General features: G+C 39.2%; 1 protein-coding gene across 2 annotated transcripts; it reads right to left on the minus strand.

The window, feature by feature from the left end:
* Positions 1 to 3: 3 nt before the first annotated feature.
* RTN4IP1 (reticulon 4 interacting protein 1) lies at positions 4 to 16,336 on the minus strand. Of its 2 annotated transcripts, XM_025164898.2 has the most exons (10): positions 16,255 to 16,333; positions 15,517 to 15,743; positions 13,807 to 13,958; positions 12,670 to 12,738; positions 11,082 to 11,206; positions 10,456 to 10,504; positions 9,467 to 9,603; positions 8,139 to 8,322; positions 7,913 to 8,005; positions 4 to 130 (listed from the first exon to the last, which is right to left on the minus strand). In XM_025164898.2, exons 2-10 carry the CDS (start codon positions 15,731 to 15,733, stop codon positions 11 to 13), a joined length of 1,146 nt encoding a protein of 381 aa, XP_025020666.1. In that variant the 5' UTR covers positions 15,734 to 15,743; positions 16,255 to 16,333; the 3' UTR covers positions 4 to 10. The 2 variants fall into 2 exon arrangements, with proteins under 2 accessions (XP_025020666.1, XP_007425488.1); XM_007425426.3 differs by having other exon boundaries at positions 15,517 to 16,336.
* Between the last annotated feature and the right edge of the window lie 41 nt (positions 16,337 to 16,377).

The following is a 16,377-nucleotide window of genomic DNA, read 5'->3' on the forward strand; positions in this document are numbered from 1 at the left end:
AACCAGGATTTCAGTGCTTTTTATTAATTACATTGATCACAGTTTTGCCACGTGCATGCCCTCTTTCCATCTTCTGAAAGGCCATGGGAACATCAGAAAATTCGAAGACTTGGTCAATAACTGGATGTATCTACAGGGGAGAAAAATACTGTTACTTAAAACTGCTACCAATTTCAGTATGCTTGTAATTGATCTGTATAACCTGCCTACCTCACAGAGGTGTCACTGAAGCTTTCAAGAGCCTTTCAACAGAACTCTGTAGCAATGAAATTCTCAGATGACAGAATGCCTGTCTATTGTCATACATGAAACTAATTATGAAAGCAATATTGTAGAGGATGTGAAAAAGAATAAGCAAAAAAACTAAATATACTTTAATTTACCCCCCCCCCCCATTTTTAAAAAAGTTCTTTATCAGGAATATCTATGTTCTCCAAACAACCATTGTTTTCTGGAATGAATACTGAGCAACTGTTCACACCCCCCCAAAAAACTTTAGTAGTGTTTGTCATATTTTTGCAGATGCAATTTTTGACCTAGATAAGGCAAATAATAAAAACTGATGACAGGGAGAGCAAATAGGAGACAATTGGATGCCATCTTTTGCCAGGGCAAAGGAATCTTCATAAAAATCACCTCATAGCTCGGTGCCTACTTACTGGGGGGAGGCACTACAAGAATGATTTTATCATTCAGAATAACAATGAAATACTTTTTAATCCTTTGTTTACAACAGAGTCGGACATTAATATGTTCAAGATTAATACACAAGAAGGGTTAAAGAGGTTAAAAAGGGGTTAAAGACGAAGCCACCAAAACTCTGGTTTCTAATTTCTAAGCTCCTACCTTGTTTACAAATAAAAAGCACTTGTGAAATTCTTAAATGTTCAGGCTTGTGAGTTCTATAAAAGAACTCAGGATTTTACACTGCATCTTTTCTTTTTTCTTTCAGAAGCCACATTGTCATACCACTGTGTGCAATACTGTACTGTATTACATATAAAATATATTTTTTTAAGGATGTAATTTTCAGGATTATTCTCTAGAGGGCACAATTTTACTATTCAATGATGCCTACAGCACCATTTTTTCAAGGAAGCAAGTTGCTTTGAGCTTAAACAGATTTTTGTTCAAAGCTGTAGCAAAATACTCCCATGTGCTGCATTATTGCAGACCAGTATCTAATTGGGTTGCTGGCCCTCAACACTGACAGGAAGTGTCATGATGGTTGGGACTGATGAGCACAGCACTTTGGTACATTAAGCCCTTTATCTAGCTGGTTGATCCAGACTCATTGTTTCAATAAACCTGAAAAGGGCTGATCCTGTAGCCTAGCATAATATGTCATTCACTGTTTACTGCAAACAGCCTGACTAAGATAAATATTTCTTTCGGTACACACAACCATGCAAGTCAGCAGATGGTGATGTGACAGTAAAAGGAGATTAGCAAGACAATGAAAACACTATCTGTTTACAACTACCAGTCAGCCCCCAACTATAAAATAGTCCTCTCTTCCTCCAGGAAAGAGAGCTGAATGTGCTAAAGGCTAGGGAGGAAAAAGATTGTATACATCATCACAGAACTATTACTGAAATCTGACTACACAATTGTCCATTATTGGTTCATCACTCATTACTGTCATTCTATATATTAATAGCAAACTTAATTTTTGTGTTGATCCTGCTATAGGCAAAATGACCCCGTCCTTATATAATAAGGAGATATCAGCAGTCACAAGAAAATCCTCAGTTTTGCTCAAATACCCGCCCACAAAATGGGGAAGATATCTTGAATCAAGATTTTAAAAAAAACAGGAGGGCAATCAAAATGGACTCTTGAAACAGAAACCTTATTTGGTTGGACTACTGAACAGGAATAACGTATCCTATAATGTATTTGTGGCAGGGTATGCCTGTACTTATATACTCTGGGTTCGACTGACATATATTGATAAACTAAAGGAAAACTAGGGTCCTTCCACAGTCAAGATACTGCATTTTCCTGTGATACTGTGGGGCTTCAAGAGCTCAAGGAAAGCAGGAAGTTAGTAGGATTTCTATCAGAGAAAATGCTGTTAGAAGAATTTTGCAGTGCTTCCTTTGGAGATTTAGAGCACAACATCTTCCTATGAGCTCCAGCACTGTTCTTCTCCAGACTCTAGGATCCCCCTCCCCTCCCCTTCCCTCAAGGTGCTATGGCATCTTGGTTTCTTTCCCATCTTTCCCAATTAATGAAGGATTGCCTTTGCTTTTTCTTGGACAGTGGCTATCTTGGTTTTTTTTCCCTTTCCTTGCTATAAAATGGTGAATTGAAGACTGAGGATGGTGTGGGACACCTGCTGACTCTTGTTTCTGGTGTTGGAGAGAACACTGACAAACTCAAGGAATCAGGTTTTATGGCAATGCTAAAACCAATGATTTCTTCATACCTAACACTGTCTTCAAACAGCCAGAATGATGCCCATATATGTGGACATCACCAGATGGAGTGCATAAAAAGCAAATTGACCATATTATTGCTAAAAGGAAGTGGAGGAGCTCAATTATAGCATCAAAGACATGGTGAGGAGCTGTCAGCCTTCCCAGGTAGACCAGACAGGAAACACAACAAGATCTAATTGTACTTTATTGTAAGGCTACATTAACAGAATCTTGCAAGTCTGAAAGTACAAATTTCCCATCATCTCTTTTTACAGCCTGATAGTATCCTTTCTAAGTTTCTTTCTCTGCCTGTTATTGCAGCTGCAGGCGCCCCACCCACCCACCCACTACCTGATCATTCCCTAGGCAGCATCTCTTCCCCTCATCTCCCAAGGTCATTCTCACATATCATTACAGGTGCTGACAGCGGAACAGATCATAAACTGTTAATTTGCAAGTTCCACGTTAAGCTAAATAATAATAAGAAAGCCAACCAGTTTCCACAATATGACTTTTGAGCATTACCCATCATTTTCAAGGAGAACATTAGGAATTGCTTTGAAGTCCTGAATCTCATTGATGCAGAATCAGAGGAATTGTGGATTGAACTTAAAGAAGTCATTAAGAATGAATGTGAAAACAGAATACCAAAGATGGAGAAACAGAAATCAAACTGGATATCAGAACAAACCATGGAAATTGCCAAGAAGAGAAGAGAAGCCAAAACCAAGAATGATAAAATCTCAGAAAGGAACTTATCAGAGTTTCAGAGACCTGTTAGAAGAGACAAGGAGCAGTATTAGAGAAACAACTATAAATATTGTAAATTCAACTTATATGCTGAATATATATGAAGGGAAGTTAGACTGGAAGATGTACATGGTTTTAAAATTGGAGGAAGAAACATCAACAACCTGCACTATACTGATGACACTACTCTGACAGCCAAAAATGCAAAGGATCTGCAAGCTCTAGTAATAAAAGTCAAGGAGCGCAGTGAAAAAATGGGACTAAAATTAAGATTAAAGAAAACCAAACTAATGGCAACAGGTACACCAACCAGACTTAGAAATGACAGTGAAGATATTGAAGTGGTAGATAGCTTCTGCCTTTTAGGATCAACCTTCAACAGTAAAGAAACAAAGAATACGCTGCAGACTAGTAGAGCAACCATGAAGGCCTTGCAAAAGATATTCAGATGACATGACGTGTCTGTACCTACAAAGATCAGAATGTGCAAGCAATGGCATTCCCTGTGACACTCTATGAAAGCGAAAGTTGGACTTTGAAGAAACAGGATAGGAAAAGTATTGACACTTTGGAACTTTGGTGTTGGAGAAGACTCCTGAGAATACCATGGACAGCCAAGAAAACAAACAAATGTATCATAGAACAAAGCAATCCAGAGTTGTCATTTGAGGCACAAATGACCAGGCTCAAACTATCCTACTTTGGACATATGATGCGAAGACCTAGCTCTCTGGAGAAGGCTCTAATGCTGGGAAAAGTGGGAAGAAAAAGAAGAAGAGGATGACCAGTAGCAAGATAGATGGACTCAGTTACAGTGGCCATGGGATACCACTGGAAGACCTGAAAGACTAGGTTAGGAACAGATTGTTATGGAGAAAATCTATTTTATGTGGTCTTGATGGCACATAATCAATCAAAAATGCTCTGTCATTTGGATGGGAAAGACAGTAGCCCAGAATATATGTACAGAAGCATCCTTTAATGATGCTAACTTATGATAGCAATGTAGCTCAAATTACTGAGGAAAAGAGAGTACTGCTTCATGAGGACTTCAAAAGCTACCTTTTGTCTCACATTGGTATCCTTGGTTTGCTCTGCAAAATAAAGTCTAGCTAAGCCGTGGCTCAGAAGGAATCAGAAAACTGTTTTTAAAAATTACAGTGGGTAGATAACTCCGCTCTGGTGGGAACTCTGGTCTCATCCTGGTTCTTTGGCTCTCTTACTCCCTTCTCTCTCTTGATGGAACCAGCACCACATTGCTGCTTCTCTAATGAAAAGATGGAGGGCAGACTTTTAAAGCTCTTCCACATTCAATGGCCAGTCTTTTGCACAAATAACAGAGAAAGCACATAGAACACAGCAAGAATGGGCACACAGAATTAAACTATACTTTCTCATCCATAAACGTGGGGAATATGATGCACAGGATACTCTAGGCACAAACATTAATCAGTCTCAAAGCCCTTATGTTTTTGTAGTTTACAAATGTATCTACCCACTGATTTATTAGTCAAGTTTATTTACTTTGAAGTGTACTGTATACTTCTTTTCAGCCCTAACTAGAATAAACTTACTTTTACTGCCTTCTAAACATTCAGGGATAGACCCATTTCACCACATTGGTGGGAAAATTCTATAATCAGGGTGCTGCCACAAAGAAAGCCTTGTTACATGTTTCCTCCAAACAATTCCCAAGGACAGTCAGCATGCTCGTATGCTGCAGTCTGAAGAAAGATTCTCAGGCTGCCCTATTTAATTTGCAGTTCTTCAAGTTCAGCTTCATCAGCATACCCAAAACAGAGAAATAAATATACATACTATATACATAAATTTTAAAAAACTGGCCATCATTTTATAGTAAGATCATTCTGCAAATAAGGAAGCATATAACTGTATGACATTAAAAGCTGTCCTCTGTGAAGAAAGGGAACAGTACAGTAAGCAAACATGTTTAATGACTGTTAATCTTATGACAAAAGAAAACTAGCCATCCACAAACACACCAAGCACATTTTCAATAGTAACAGCATTCACCTGCTCTGGTCTTGCGCAAATGGGTGACTTAAAGCCACACCTTTTCTCTCTTTCATACACAGTGGCAAACACCAGATCTTCTCAAGCCCAAAACAAATGAGACTTGCCCACTTGCCCAAATGGCTATCTGTAATATTTCCTGGCTCACTCCCAGCTATGGACAGTTTGCTGTTTTTGCTTGAAAGGAGCTACTCAAGCCCAGTGAAGTATGTCATTCTATAAATAATAAGAATCCTGTTTTTTTAACATTTGTTACAGGAACAAGGTTAGATCTGCAACTTCATACATGGCAGGAAACAACCTTGAAGATACATTATGAGCATGGCAATGGTGAGCAAGCTGCTTATCAAGAACATACCTGTACTATGATCTCACTATGACTCTTTACTAAACATTCAGCCTCATTTGCAATTGGGAAACAAGAATAGCCACTAACCTTACAAGGTCATTCTAAGGAGTACCACTAGGTAATATATGCAAAGTACTGTGAGTGTTTGAATACACTATAATTATTAATATTCTTATCACACAGGCTGAATAACAGGAGTTATCAAAATTAAAGATAGAATTAGCAGGGGGATGTAAAGAGAATAGGGAATGGCCTTGAAGGACAAGAGTGTTGTGACCAAAACCTGGCTCACCTAAAGCAACCAAATCACTTTGAAGATACAACATAAATTGATTAAGCATGCAAACAGCAACAGTGTTCACCGGGCTCCCAGCAAAGCACTGACAGCAGAACCACAGCTTATACACCTTTGGCCCACTACATTTCAAAGACAAGAGAAAGGAAAAGGCAGACACAATGTAAATTACAGCATGACATTGGAATGTCTTTGATAAACCCATCTGGGTGACCTTCTCATTATTTATCAATTCCTACTAGGTCAGCATGCTAACTATACTATCTTTGAGATATGTTGAGCCACTGGTTCCTGGGATATGGTTTATTGGGCCACTGGTTCCTGTCTGATGCCTCCGTGTCACCACTCAGGGTTAAGTCAGCTTGCTATGAATGTTTTCTTACAAGGGCACTTTAAGCAGTTCACATGTATGGTTGGGGGGGAGGTCATCTTATAGGGTTGGCAGTGAATGCAGCTCATGTGTGTCGGGGGGGTACCTTATTCCACTACAAGAGGAAGAGCCACTACCAAGACAACAGTCAGATATGTGGGGCTTGAATCCAGGCCAAGAAAATAACTTGAGAACACATCTCAAACAAGCCCCTCCCTAGTTCTCATGAAGATAAAGGGAGAGAGGGGGGAGCACATTCAGACTTGGAAGATTCTGTTACTAGAGCTGTTACAATAAAAATCATCTGGACCTTTATGGTATTGGTGTCTTAATCTGGTCTACCTTGCTGGGTTGACAGGGGCCAGTGCAACTTCCAATGTGCTGCACTGCAATTCTTTCCACCATACATGTTGATATGATGGCATGGCTTCCTGCCACTCTGAGATAAACAAAACCTGCAGTATCAATCTTAAAATAAATTTAACATAGTGTAGTGGTGAAAAGTAAGCCCCCCAACAACTTGCTTTCATTACCAACCCTATAAGATGTCCCCCCACCCCGGGATATGTAAACTACTTAAAGTGGGCCAGTGGGATGCTGAACAGGCAGGTTCAGGAATGTCTCTGAGAAGAACTCTTCAAGGCACAGGTTCTGGTGGAAAGCACTGTGAAGGACTCTGCGAGGGCGAGCCCAGAGTAGGTGCAGAATGTACAGAGAAAACTCTGCATGGGCGAGTTGGAAATAGGTTTGGATTCTGCTGGCTGACTCTGCAAGGGTGAGTAACAGGCAGTATAGTCTACGTAAGTATATAAAAACTTTATGTGCTTGTGTTTGCTAACCTCTCTCCCTGCTGAATGTTTTGATTGGACTCCATATGAACTTTCCCATCTGTACACCAGGACTAGGCATCTCTTTATCTCAGCCGCCCTCGTATGCTGAGCTAAGGACTCATTGACCACCGTGTGCTGGAAAGCAAGGTACTCAAGGGACACACACTTTGGCAGAACACAGGAGCACCCCTGCTTTTCAGATGGGCACCCAAGTTAGCAGAAAGGCTTCAAAACTGGGTGAAAAAGAGAGCTTGCAACTGATTAATTCACAGGCGCAGCAACACACTTTTTAAAGCACCAAACGCCACACCACATAAACAGGGTAACCTTTCCCATGACATTCATTAGTTTCATTTAATTCAACAACTTTCTTTGAACATGCTTTACCCGTTGTTTTCCTAAAGTATTCAGTAACAAAGGAAAAGAGAAGAATAGTTTAAGGAGAAAAGAGAAACTACAATCCTCTTCCTCCCAAAATACTAACCTGGGATAAAATTAAAAACCAAAGCCTACATAAATGCAGGCCTGACTTTGACTCATGTATTTTACTTCATCCACTTTGCATACAGTAAGGCCCTTGAACTCTCCCTGTCATCGGGATGCAGGTGAAAAAAGGTGTAAACCCCAAGGGAACCCAAAAGCTAGAGGACCACACGCTGCCAGTTATAGCTTTCCTGGTAAGCTGATGTAGTACAATATGAAAAATAAAACCACCCCGCCCCACCGCCACCACCAGGAAAATTCAGCACACCTTGCACCTCCTGGCGAGCTGCTTTCTTGGTAAACTTAGCAGAAAGGCTTGAACCAAAGTGTCATGGATTCAGCTAATGGAGGACAGTGAAACTGCCAGTTTGGCCATACCTTTCCTGCATTAACAAGAGTCGCAATCTCATCCAGATAAGGACCACTTGATGCAAAAAATGACCACCGGTAATGGATCCCATTATAAAGATGCTGCGAATGAAAAAAAAAAGCACAACACTGAAAAGTAAGTAAAACTGCATAGCCTTCCACAAACATTTTAGTGAGCTATGACCTACTTATGCAAAGGGGAAAAAGCAAAAAATACTGGGTTTTCCTAACTGACCTTCAAAACCTTCGCACCAATAGTGATGCCAGTCCGCAGCATGCCATCGGCTATTCCAAGTCTGTCCATGTTCACTAAAAAGGGTGTCACCAAAGACACATATCTGGCTCCTGACCACTTTTTGAGAAGATCAGGAGCCCATTTTTCAGTAGGTCCACCAACATTATCTAGGATGAAATCAAACCTAGAAAGAAAAATGCAAGCACCAATTAAATTTTCAAAAAGCAAGTGAATAAATGTGACTTTTACTTTCACCAAGTAGGAAACAGTAGCACAAACAATACTAGAAGCGAATATACAGTAGAGTCTCGTTTAACCGACCTTCGCTTATCCGACATTCCGTCTTATCCGATGCCCCTAAAAAAAACACAACATGCATAAATTGGCGACGAGAAAAGTGTGCCGCTTGTTTGCAAGCGTGAGTATACTCTTTCATGTTGCTCCTGATGGTGCGGCGCCGCAACACAAAAATTGATTGCAACAGGCGCAGCAGATCGGTTTGTTTTTTTTTACCACACTCAATCATTACTGTGTGTTATCCGACATTTTCGCTTATCCAACGTTCTGCCGGCCCGTTTATGTCGGATAAGCGAGACTCTACTGTAATTTCTGTAATACAGTGGTACCTCAGGTCACGAACTTAATTTGTTCTGCGACTCTGGTCGCGACCCAAACTGGTCGCAACCCGAATCAAATTTTCCCATAAGGTTCAATGTAAATACGGTTAATCCATTCTGACCCCTCCGAATTTGGTCACGACCTGATTTTGGTCGCGTCCCGAATCAAATTTTCCCATAAGGTTCAATGTAAATACGGTTAATCCGTTCTGAACCATATGTTTTTTTTTTTAAACCACAAAAATATGAAACAAAGTACAGTACAGTACAGTATGAAGAGAGAGAACACTAACCTTGCTCGAGGCGACTTCTGGCATGGAGGACAGGAAGGCGGGTGGGGAGGAGGCTATTATTTGGAGGGAGAGTCCCCCTCCCTACAGGAAGCCATGACCACGTGTCACGGGAGGGAAAATGGCCGCGGATCATGTTCGTCACCTGATGCAGAGTTCGCAAAGGGAAGCAAAATTTTGCGAACGGTGCTGTTCATGACCCGAATTGTTCGTGAACAGAAGCGTTCGTGACCCGAGGTACCACTGTATACTCAAAAGAGATCAGGAGGGTCTTAGAGAGAGGGGCCATCTGAAAATAAATTTCTAGTTTGTGGAAAATAGCCATGTTGATTTGCAAGCTACCCAGAAAGTAAATGGCCAACCTTGCCATTTGAAAACTTTTTGCCAAACACACCAATAGTTTAATCACATTAGTACATACAGGGGTAATTTTTTGAGCTGCTCTTCCACACTTTCAGATTTATAATCAATTACATCATCTGCTCCAAGATGTTTTACCAATTCACTGGCATCCTGGGAACAAACTGCGGTGACATGACCACTCCAAGCTTTCATTAACTAAAAGAGAAGACAAAAAAAGGAAAAGAAAAGAAATCTACAATCACATACACAGTAACCACTCAGACTCACTTGCTATGAATGCCACACAACTTCCCTGAACCTAACTCAAGTTTGCATCAATGGGTGTTTCATCTTGGAAACACTATGGAGCTATTTGGCAGCTCGCATTTTCCATAGCCCTCCATCCCTAACATCTCACCCACCATACATCAGAATGCCAGGGGGGAAGGCTAACTCTTTAGTTGTCCTTTCTGGATCTTTTCCAGCTTGCAATCTCATTTTGAAATGGGGTGTCCCAAACCAAAGAGCCTTACAAATGCAACAGCATTGTTGTCTCTTGAACTCTTTTTTTCCTGCTCCAATAGAAGTTTTTGACTGCCTTCCAAAACTGTAAGTGGCAGCTATTCAAGTTTTATACCTGCATGCTTTAAATGATCTTTAAAAATATTAACTCCTAAAAAGAGTCTTATTCTGCATCACTTTAAATTACGTTTCATTTTACACTAATAATTGTCTTGTTCTACAGCAATTTCCCATGATGGAATGACAGCGGGGGTTCACAGAACTCACTTAACCTGAATTAACAAATGTTCAGAGTTCATGTAATACATTGTCAAAGTTTTTCTATGAATCTCTATAGGTTATAATGCAAACACTAATATTTGTTTGATTACAGAAATTGAATGCTCTAAGTGAACAGTATTATTTATTGTAGCCAATATTATAAATATGAAAATAAAATAATATATTTATACAATATAAGTGAGACATTGCAAAAGACTGTATTCTAGGATTCTTTCAAGAAACCAGGAAAAGTTCAGCCAAGATAATAAGATTTAACATATTTACCTGTATAGCAAAGGTACCCACTCCACCTGATGCACCTATGATCAATATTCTATAAAGCAAAAACAATTACAGTGATCAAGAGGATTAAACTGATAAAATGCCTATTGTGCAACTGTATTTAAGTAATTCAATTTATACAGCACAAAGTTAAGAAACTATAAATTAAAATGAACTTAAGTTTCAGGTAACCTTAGATTTAAAGTAACGTAAGTTTAAGGCACAAGACAGTAATATTTAAATGCTATTGTGTAATGCAATAAAGCATTGACATAGTAGAAATGTTATGAGAATAAAATACGTAAATTGGTTACACCTGGTTGATGGTGGCATACAGGATAAAAATCTATCAAGAATGTTGAAAAAATCATACTGATGAAGAATGGATTTTTAAATTTATCTGTGGCATATTCCTGTGCCTGATATAAGATATTTAAATTAGTTACATTCAATAAAAGTATTATTTCACAAAAGCTAAAATGCATGAAATCTACTACCTCTCAAGGCATGCTAAAACTGAGCCAGGAAAGAAATGCTCATACTTAAAAAGATATTCAGAAGAAAGTTAGGGACTCGCTTTGGACAAGAAAGCCCATGACCAACTTCTTATACATCATCTGGCTGTTTACCTTTTGTTGGGACAATTATCTGGATGCAGCCCCCCAGCATGTGACACTGCAGACCATGTTGTTAAACCAACATAAGGCAAGGAGGCAGCTTCGGTGTGAGTGAGACGCCTCGGTTTCCTTGATATCTGCATAAAAGTAAGAGAGCAGGCAGAAACTTGCAAGATACCCCATGCTTAGCAGCTGAAATTTGATGACTTCAAACTTCAGTACAACTTTCAATGCATGGAGATATTGTCTACGGCTCCCTTGATCACAACATTTTCCTTAAATGCACATCTACCAAAAACAGCAAATGTATATTCCAGTGTTTCTCAACCTTGGCAACTCTAAGATTCCCCATGGCTGGCTGGGGAATTCTGGGAGTTGAAGTCCACACATCTTAGAGTTGCTAAGGTTGAGAAACACTGGTATATACACTTGTCAAAACCATACATGTATCTCTTATGCACAAGTTGGAAGCATCCATGCTGAGACTATCTGACAATTTAAGTCACATTGCACTATGTACTTTCTCCTACAGATATGCAAGGAAAATGTTGTATATGGAAAGACACATGAGGACAATCAATTTTACAAAATGGATAACCAATCTTTAGATAGGAGGTCACCTATGGCAAGTAAGATTTGGCAGTAAGCGATGGGCCTTTTCCCTAATATACCGTATTTTTCCAACTATAAGACGATACTTTTTTCTAAAATCCTTACCCTAAAAACTGAAGGGCGTCTTATTCAAGGAAGTCAGACAAGAATCGCGCGGTTCCAAACTGCCCATACTTTGTTTCTGCAGAGAGGCTTCCTCCTACTGCTAGCCTCCAATCACGAGTGAAATAGCTTGTCTCCCAAACAGACTTCCTCCAATCACAAGCCTGATGTAACTGACGTCAGCTGATGCTGAACAAACCAATTAGAGGAAGGCTGATTGCAGAGACAAGCTATCGGCAGTTTCACTCGTGCTTGAATGTAATCAGTTAAGCAAAAGAGCCTGGAAATAGAGCTGCAGAGAGACAGTTTGAACCTCCTCCCCCAAGTGTATCAGGTCAATGTTAACTAATTACTAAATAAAAATGTGTTCTGCACTATCTTCAAAATATTGATTTTTAAATTTTGGGCTGGAAAAGTGGGGGTCGTCTTGTACATGGGGGCGTCTTATTGTCGGAAAAATACGGTACTCTGTTTCAACACTGAATGAAATGCATGCCTAGAGAGACCCAGCTGACTCTCTCATTGCAATTGTAAGCAAGAGAGTGCAAATTCTCTTTGTGTCTTGGGTTACTGTGCAGAACTTTGATTTGCTAGCTGGCCAAGTGAAACACAGTACTTCTGCAGCAGCCACTCAGATTCCTCCTTTCCTCTCTCTTTTCCAAAGCCAAATGGAAAAGGGGAAAAAGAGGAAGAGAAAACCCTCTGCTTATAATGCCATGCAGATCAGAGTAGAGATTCTATGCTATTTTAATGTTTTAATTTCAAGGTGTTTTTAACCAGCATTTCAAATGTAAATATAGAAATAACACCACATTTTAAAAAAAAATTCTTTTGCACTTGTGCATATGTTTATTTCATTTGGAAATAAAACCTTTTGTTGACTTACCTCATTTCCACTTGCTAGAACAAACTCTGACAAAGTACCTTGCTTCCAGGGTGGAATTGCTGCCCATACCTGAAAAATAAAGAATCTGAAATATTTTGCTTTCTACCAAGTAACACAATTTCTTGACCTCCAGAATATGGTACACCTAAAGCAGGCAGATACTCAAAATTCATCTTCCTATATGGCAGTGTATTATACACAGGACGTCCAACTCATTCCATTCTGGAAAACTTTTTAGGCAAGCTTTCTTATTCCCATAAAATACAATAAAAGAAAAAAAATATTACCACTTGCAACCTTAAATAAAACATCTCTATTGAAGTCATTGGTTTCTACCCTAATGATTTATAAATCCACTCAAAATACTAAGTGGGTTTTGTTTTTTGTTTTTGTTAGTAGTAGTAGTAGCCAGGGCTGAGGACCCCTGACTTGGGGACAAAGAATGTGAGAAAATTCTGAAAGTGCTAGTAGACCACCAGCTGAATTTAAAGAAGTAGCATGGTGCATCAGCTTAAAAGGCCAATGCAATCTTCAGATGCATTAACAGAATGACAGAAACCAGATACCTGTACAGGAGGTAATGGTTGCACTGTACTTTGCACTAGTTAAACCACACTTGGAAAGCTGTGTCCAATTCTGGGCACCATGCTTTAAAAAGGATTTGTAACAGGTGGAGCAAGTTCAGAACAAAGTTACCAGGATGAAAAACAATCTGGAAACCAAACCTTACAAGGAACAATTAAAAGAGCTTAGCATTCTTAGCTTTCTAAAGAGGAGACAGAAGAAAAATATTATAGCAGTCTATGGCTATCTAAAAGGCTGTTACATACAGTTGGGATCAGATCTGCTTTTTTTCTGCTGAAACCATGGGCAAGACAAAGACTAGTGTGTTCAAATTAAAGAGATTCAGGTTGAGTATTAACAGGAATGTCATGACAGTGAGAGGAGTGAAGAAATGGAGCAACCTGTCTATAACAGTGGTGGATTCCCCTCACTGGAGGTTTTCAAATGGGGGCTAGATAATCTGCCATGGTGGTTGGAGGATTCCTGTATGAAACGGGAAGGATTAGGTTCCATTCCACTCGATATAATTCCAATCCATATAATTCTATGATTCTACTCTCAAACCTCCATTACCTCATCTCCAGGTTTGAAATAGGAAACACTCGGTCCACATTCCATCACAACCCCAGAAACATCCCGGCCTAGAATTAGAGGAAATTCTTTGCCTCTTTCTGAAATGAGCAGTGGATCTCGTTTCACTCTTAGAGCACAAGCTCCATAGCCATCTATAAAAAAAAAGAAAAATGGGAGCCAGTTTGTTGAAGTTTCATTTAGATTTATACACTTCTTTTCCTCACGACTTGCTTGCAACAATACCACTTTATTCATTCCAACAATTCCCCTAAGGATTCCCATTTTACAGACCGAAAACTGAGACTGAGACAAGCATCAGCTTAGAGATTCAGCCACAATATAAATAGATAGTAATCTGATATCCAGTTTGGGTTTTTTAAACAAGATAAGTTGATTTATTTGTTTAAACTGCAATCCCACCAAAATGTCCCAGAGGGTCTTCAGAGTAACATAAAAATCAAATTTGTCTGAATTCAGTTTAGTATATACTGAAGTTTTAAACTGCTTATATGTAAACAGAAGTATGGTTAATAGAAGATAGCAATAACATTATGTTCACCAGTGCTTCATATTGCACATTTTCCACTTTTAAATTTGCCCTTAAATATCATAAACCAACATGGAAACAGGAGGGGAATCTTTCCAAGAATACCAGAAGGTTAGCAATATTATTTTACATATATTATTTGCTTTGTCAAGAATTCAAGGCTCAGCATTTCCCAATAGGATGATCTGCCTGAAACAGAAACTGAGGTCACACTTCCTTATAGGTTGTAAAATCAGGTAGGAGAAAAGGGAGTGAGCAGAGTCAAAGAGTAGTTATAAAAGGAGACAATTCTATACCCATTTAGACTGGAGTAAGGCAAAATGAACTCAATGAAAATGCTTAAGTAGACATGGTTAGGGTTACAGTGCAAGAATCTAGGCCTCTTCTGTTCAATGTCCCTTGCATTCCATGAACATTAATAAATCTCCAACAATATTTGCTGTGTAGACAATATTAGGCCACTGGTTTCAACAGATTTAAGTAAACTTAACTCTAAATAAACTCAAAGCACAATGAATTTATAAAAATCACTAAGGCAGGACTATTATATCTTGGCTGCAAAAATATAGCAGCCACTAGATGGCAACAAAGAAATATAGACATTTCGATTTGCTGCCATCTAGTACTTGTTTGGATTTTTACAGTCCCAATCTGGTACTACTAGTTTAAAGTGATAGAGAATTCTGTATTAATCAGCTTTTCTGTAACTTTTTTTTACAAGACAGTGTCATACAATACTAGGATTAGTAAAATAGAAATACCCAGTAGAAGAGAATATATGTAGCTCAGGGTTAAACTGTGGAGTCCTTGGGGTTCTCTGAGCTTGGTTGTTTTCTTGCAAAACTGAAGATGTTACCTAGCTGGGTAACAAAACATTTCCAAGAAAACAATCAAGCTCAGAGAACCTCAAGGACTCCACCGAAATACCCAGCACAAAACTGGTTATTGGAGCAGTTACACACCAACTGCAATGTTTCACATGCCTACCTCAAAGTTTTTTTTTTTAAATAACCTAATTAACATTAACACTCCATGAGCACTGAAATAAAAGTACAGAAATCACCCATAAGGTTTATTTTCATGAGTTCAAAGCACTGTTACAGTTAGTTCACTGATGTTCATAACCATATATATATGATATGCAATGCATAACGTCTACTTACTTCGCATGTTAACATCTATAGGATTTAAACTTGCAGCGTGAACTTTAATAATAACTTCATTAGGGAGGCGGATTGCAGGAAACATCATACTATTTGTGAGTCGGAGTACATCGTTTTTCCCATAGCGATCAATCACCCAGGATGGCATTGTTGAGCATCTTTGACAGGAAATGTGGAACTTTCTACCCAGCAGCTGTAGACTCAAACTCTTCCTCATTCCAGCGGGACTAAGGCAACCCAACAATTTAGAACATACTTTCCTGCTAAGTGTGTGCCCCCTTAGCCACATTATTGCAAAAGACGAATAGAAATGTTAAGCCTCTTTTGTTCTGCTTTGAAAAATGCTTCTGATAAATCAGAAAAGTGTTAATTCTTATCTTAAAATCACCATTTTTTCCTTTCCAATTTTTTTAAATATGCCCCCTATTGATTTTCTTTTCTCGCAAGACACGAAAAACGTGGAGAAGAAAAGACAGAAACAACTGCCTTTTTCCAGTTAGACTTTCATTGTTCCTCTAGGTTGGTAAGCAAAAGAATGCTAAAGTTCACAGGAAGCAAAACTATTTTTTTCTTTCCAATTCCAGAATGCAACACCCATGCACCAAGTCCTCAAGACAACGTCAGGCACTGAAACTAATCTCTTCCACAGCAGAAAAACGACTCTCAATATCCTTACAGTATTTCCCTCCACCCCTCCACAATGTCCTTCTATGACTTTCAACTCGCGCAAAGATCTACCCGTCTTGTCCCAGGTCTCCTGCAGGCCAGCGCTGGATACCCCCGGTCACCCAAAGCCTATGCTCCCACAGGCACCGATTGACAGGCTCCGGCGCCTGGACCAATACAAACCCAGCATGCTTT

This window comes from Python bivittatus, unplaced genomic scaffold (genome assembly GCF_059951505.1).
Source record: "Python bivittatus isolate LINGU-HERP-01145 unplaced genomic scaffold, Pbiv_v1 ctg000020_np1212, whole genome shotgun sequence".
Lineage (NCBI taxonomy): Eukaryota > Metazoa > Chordata > Lepidosauria > Squamata > Pythonidae > Python > Python bivittatus.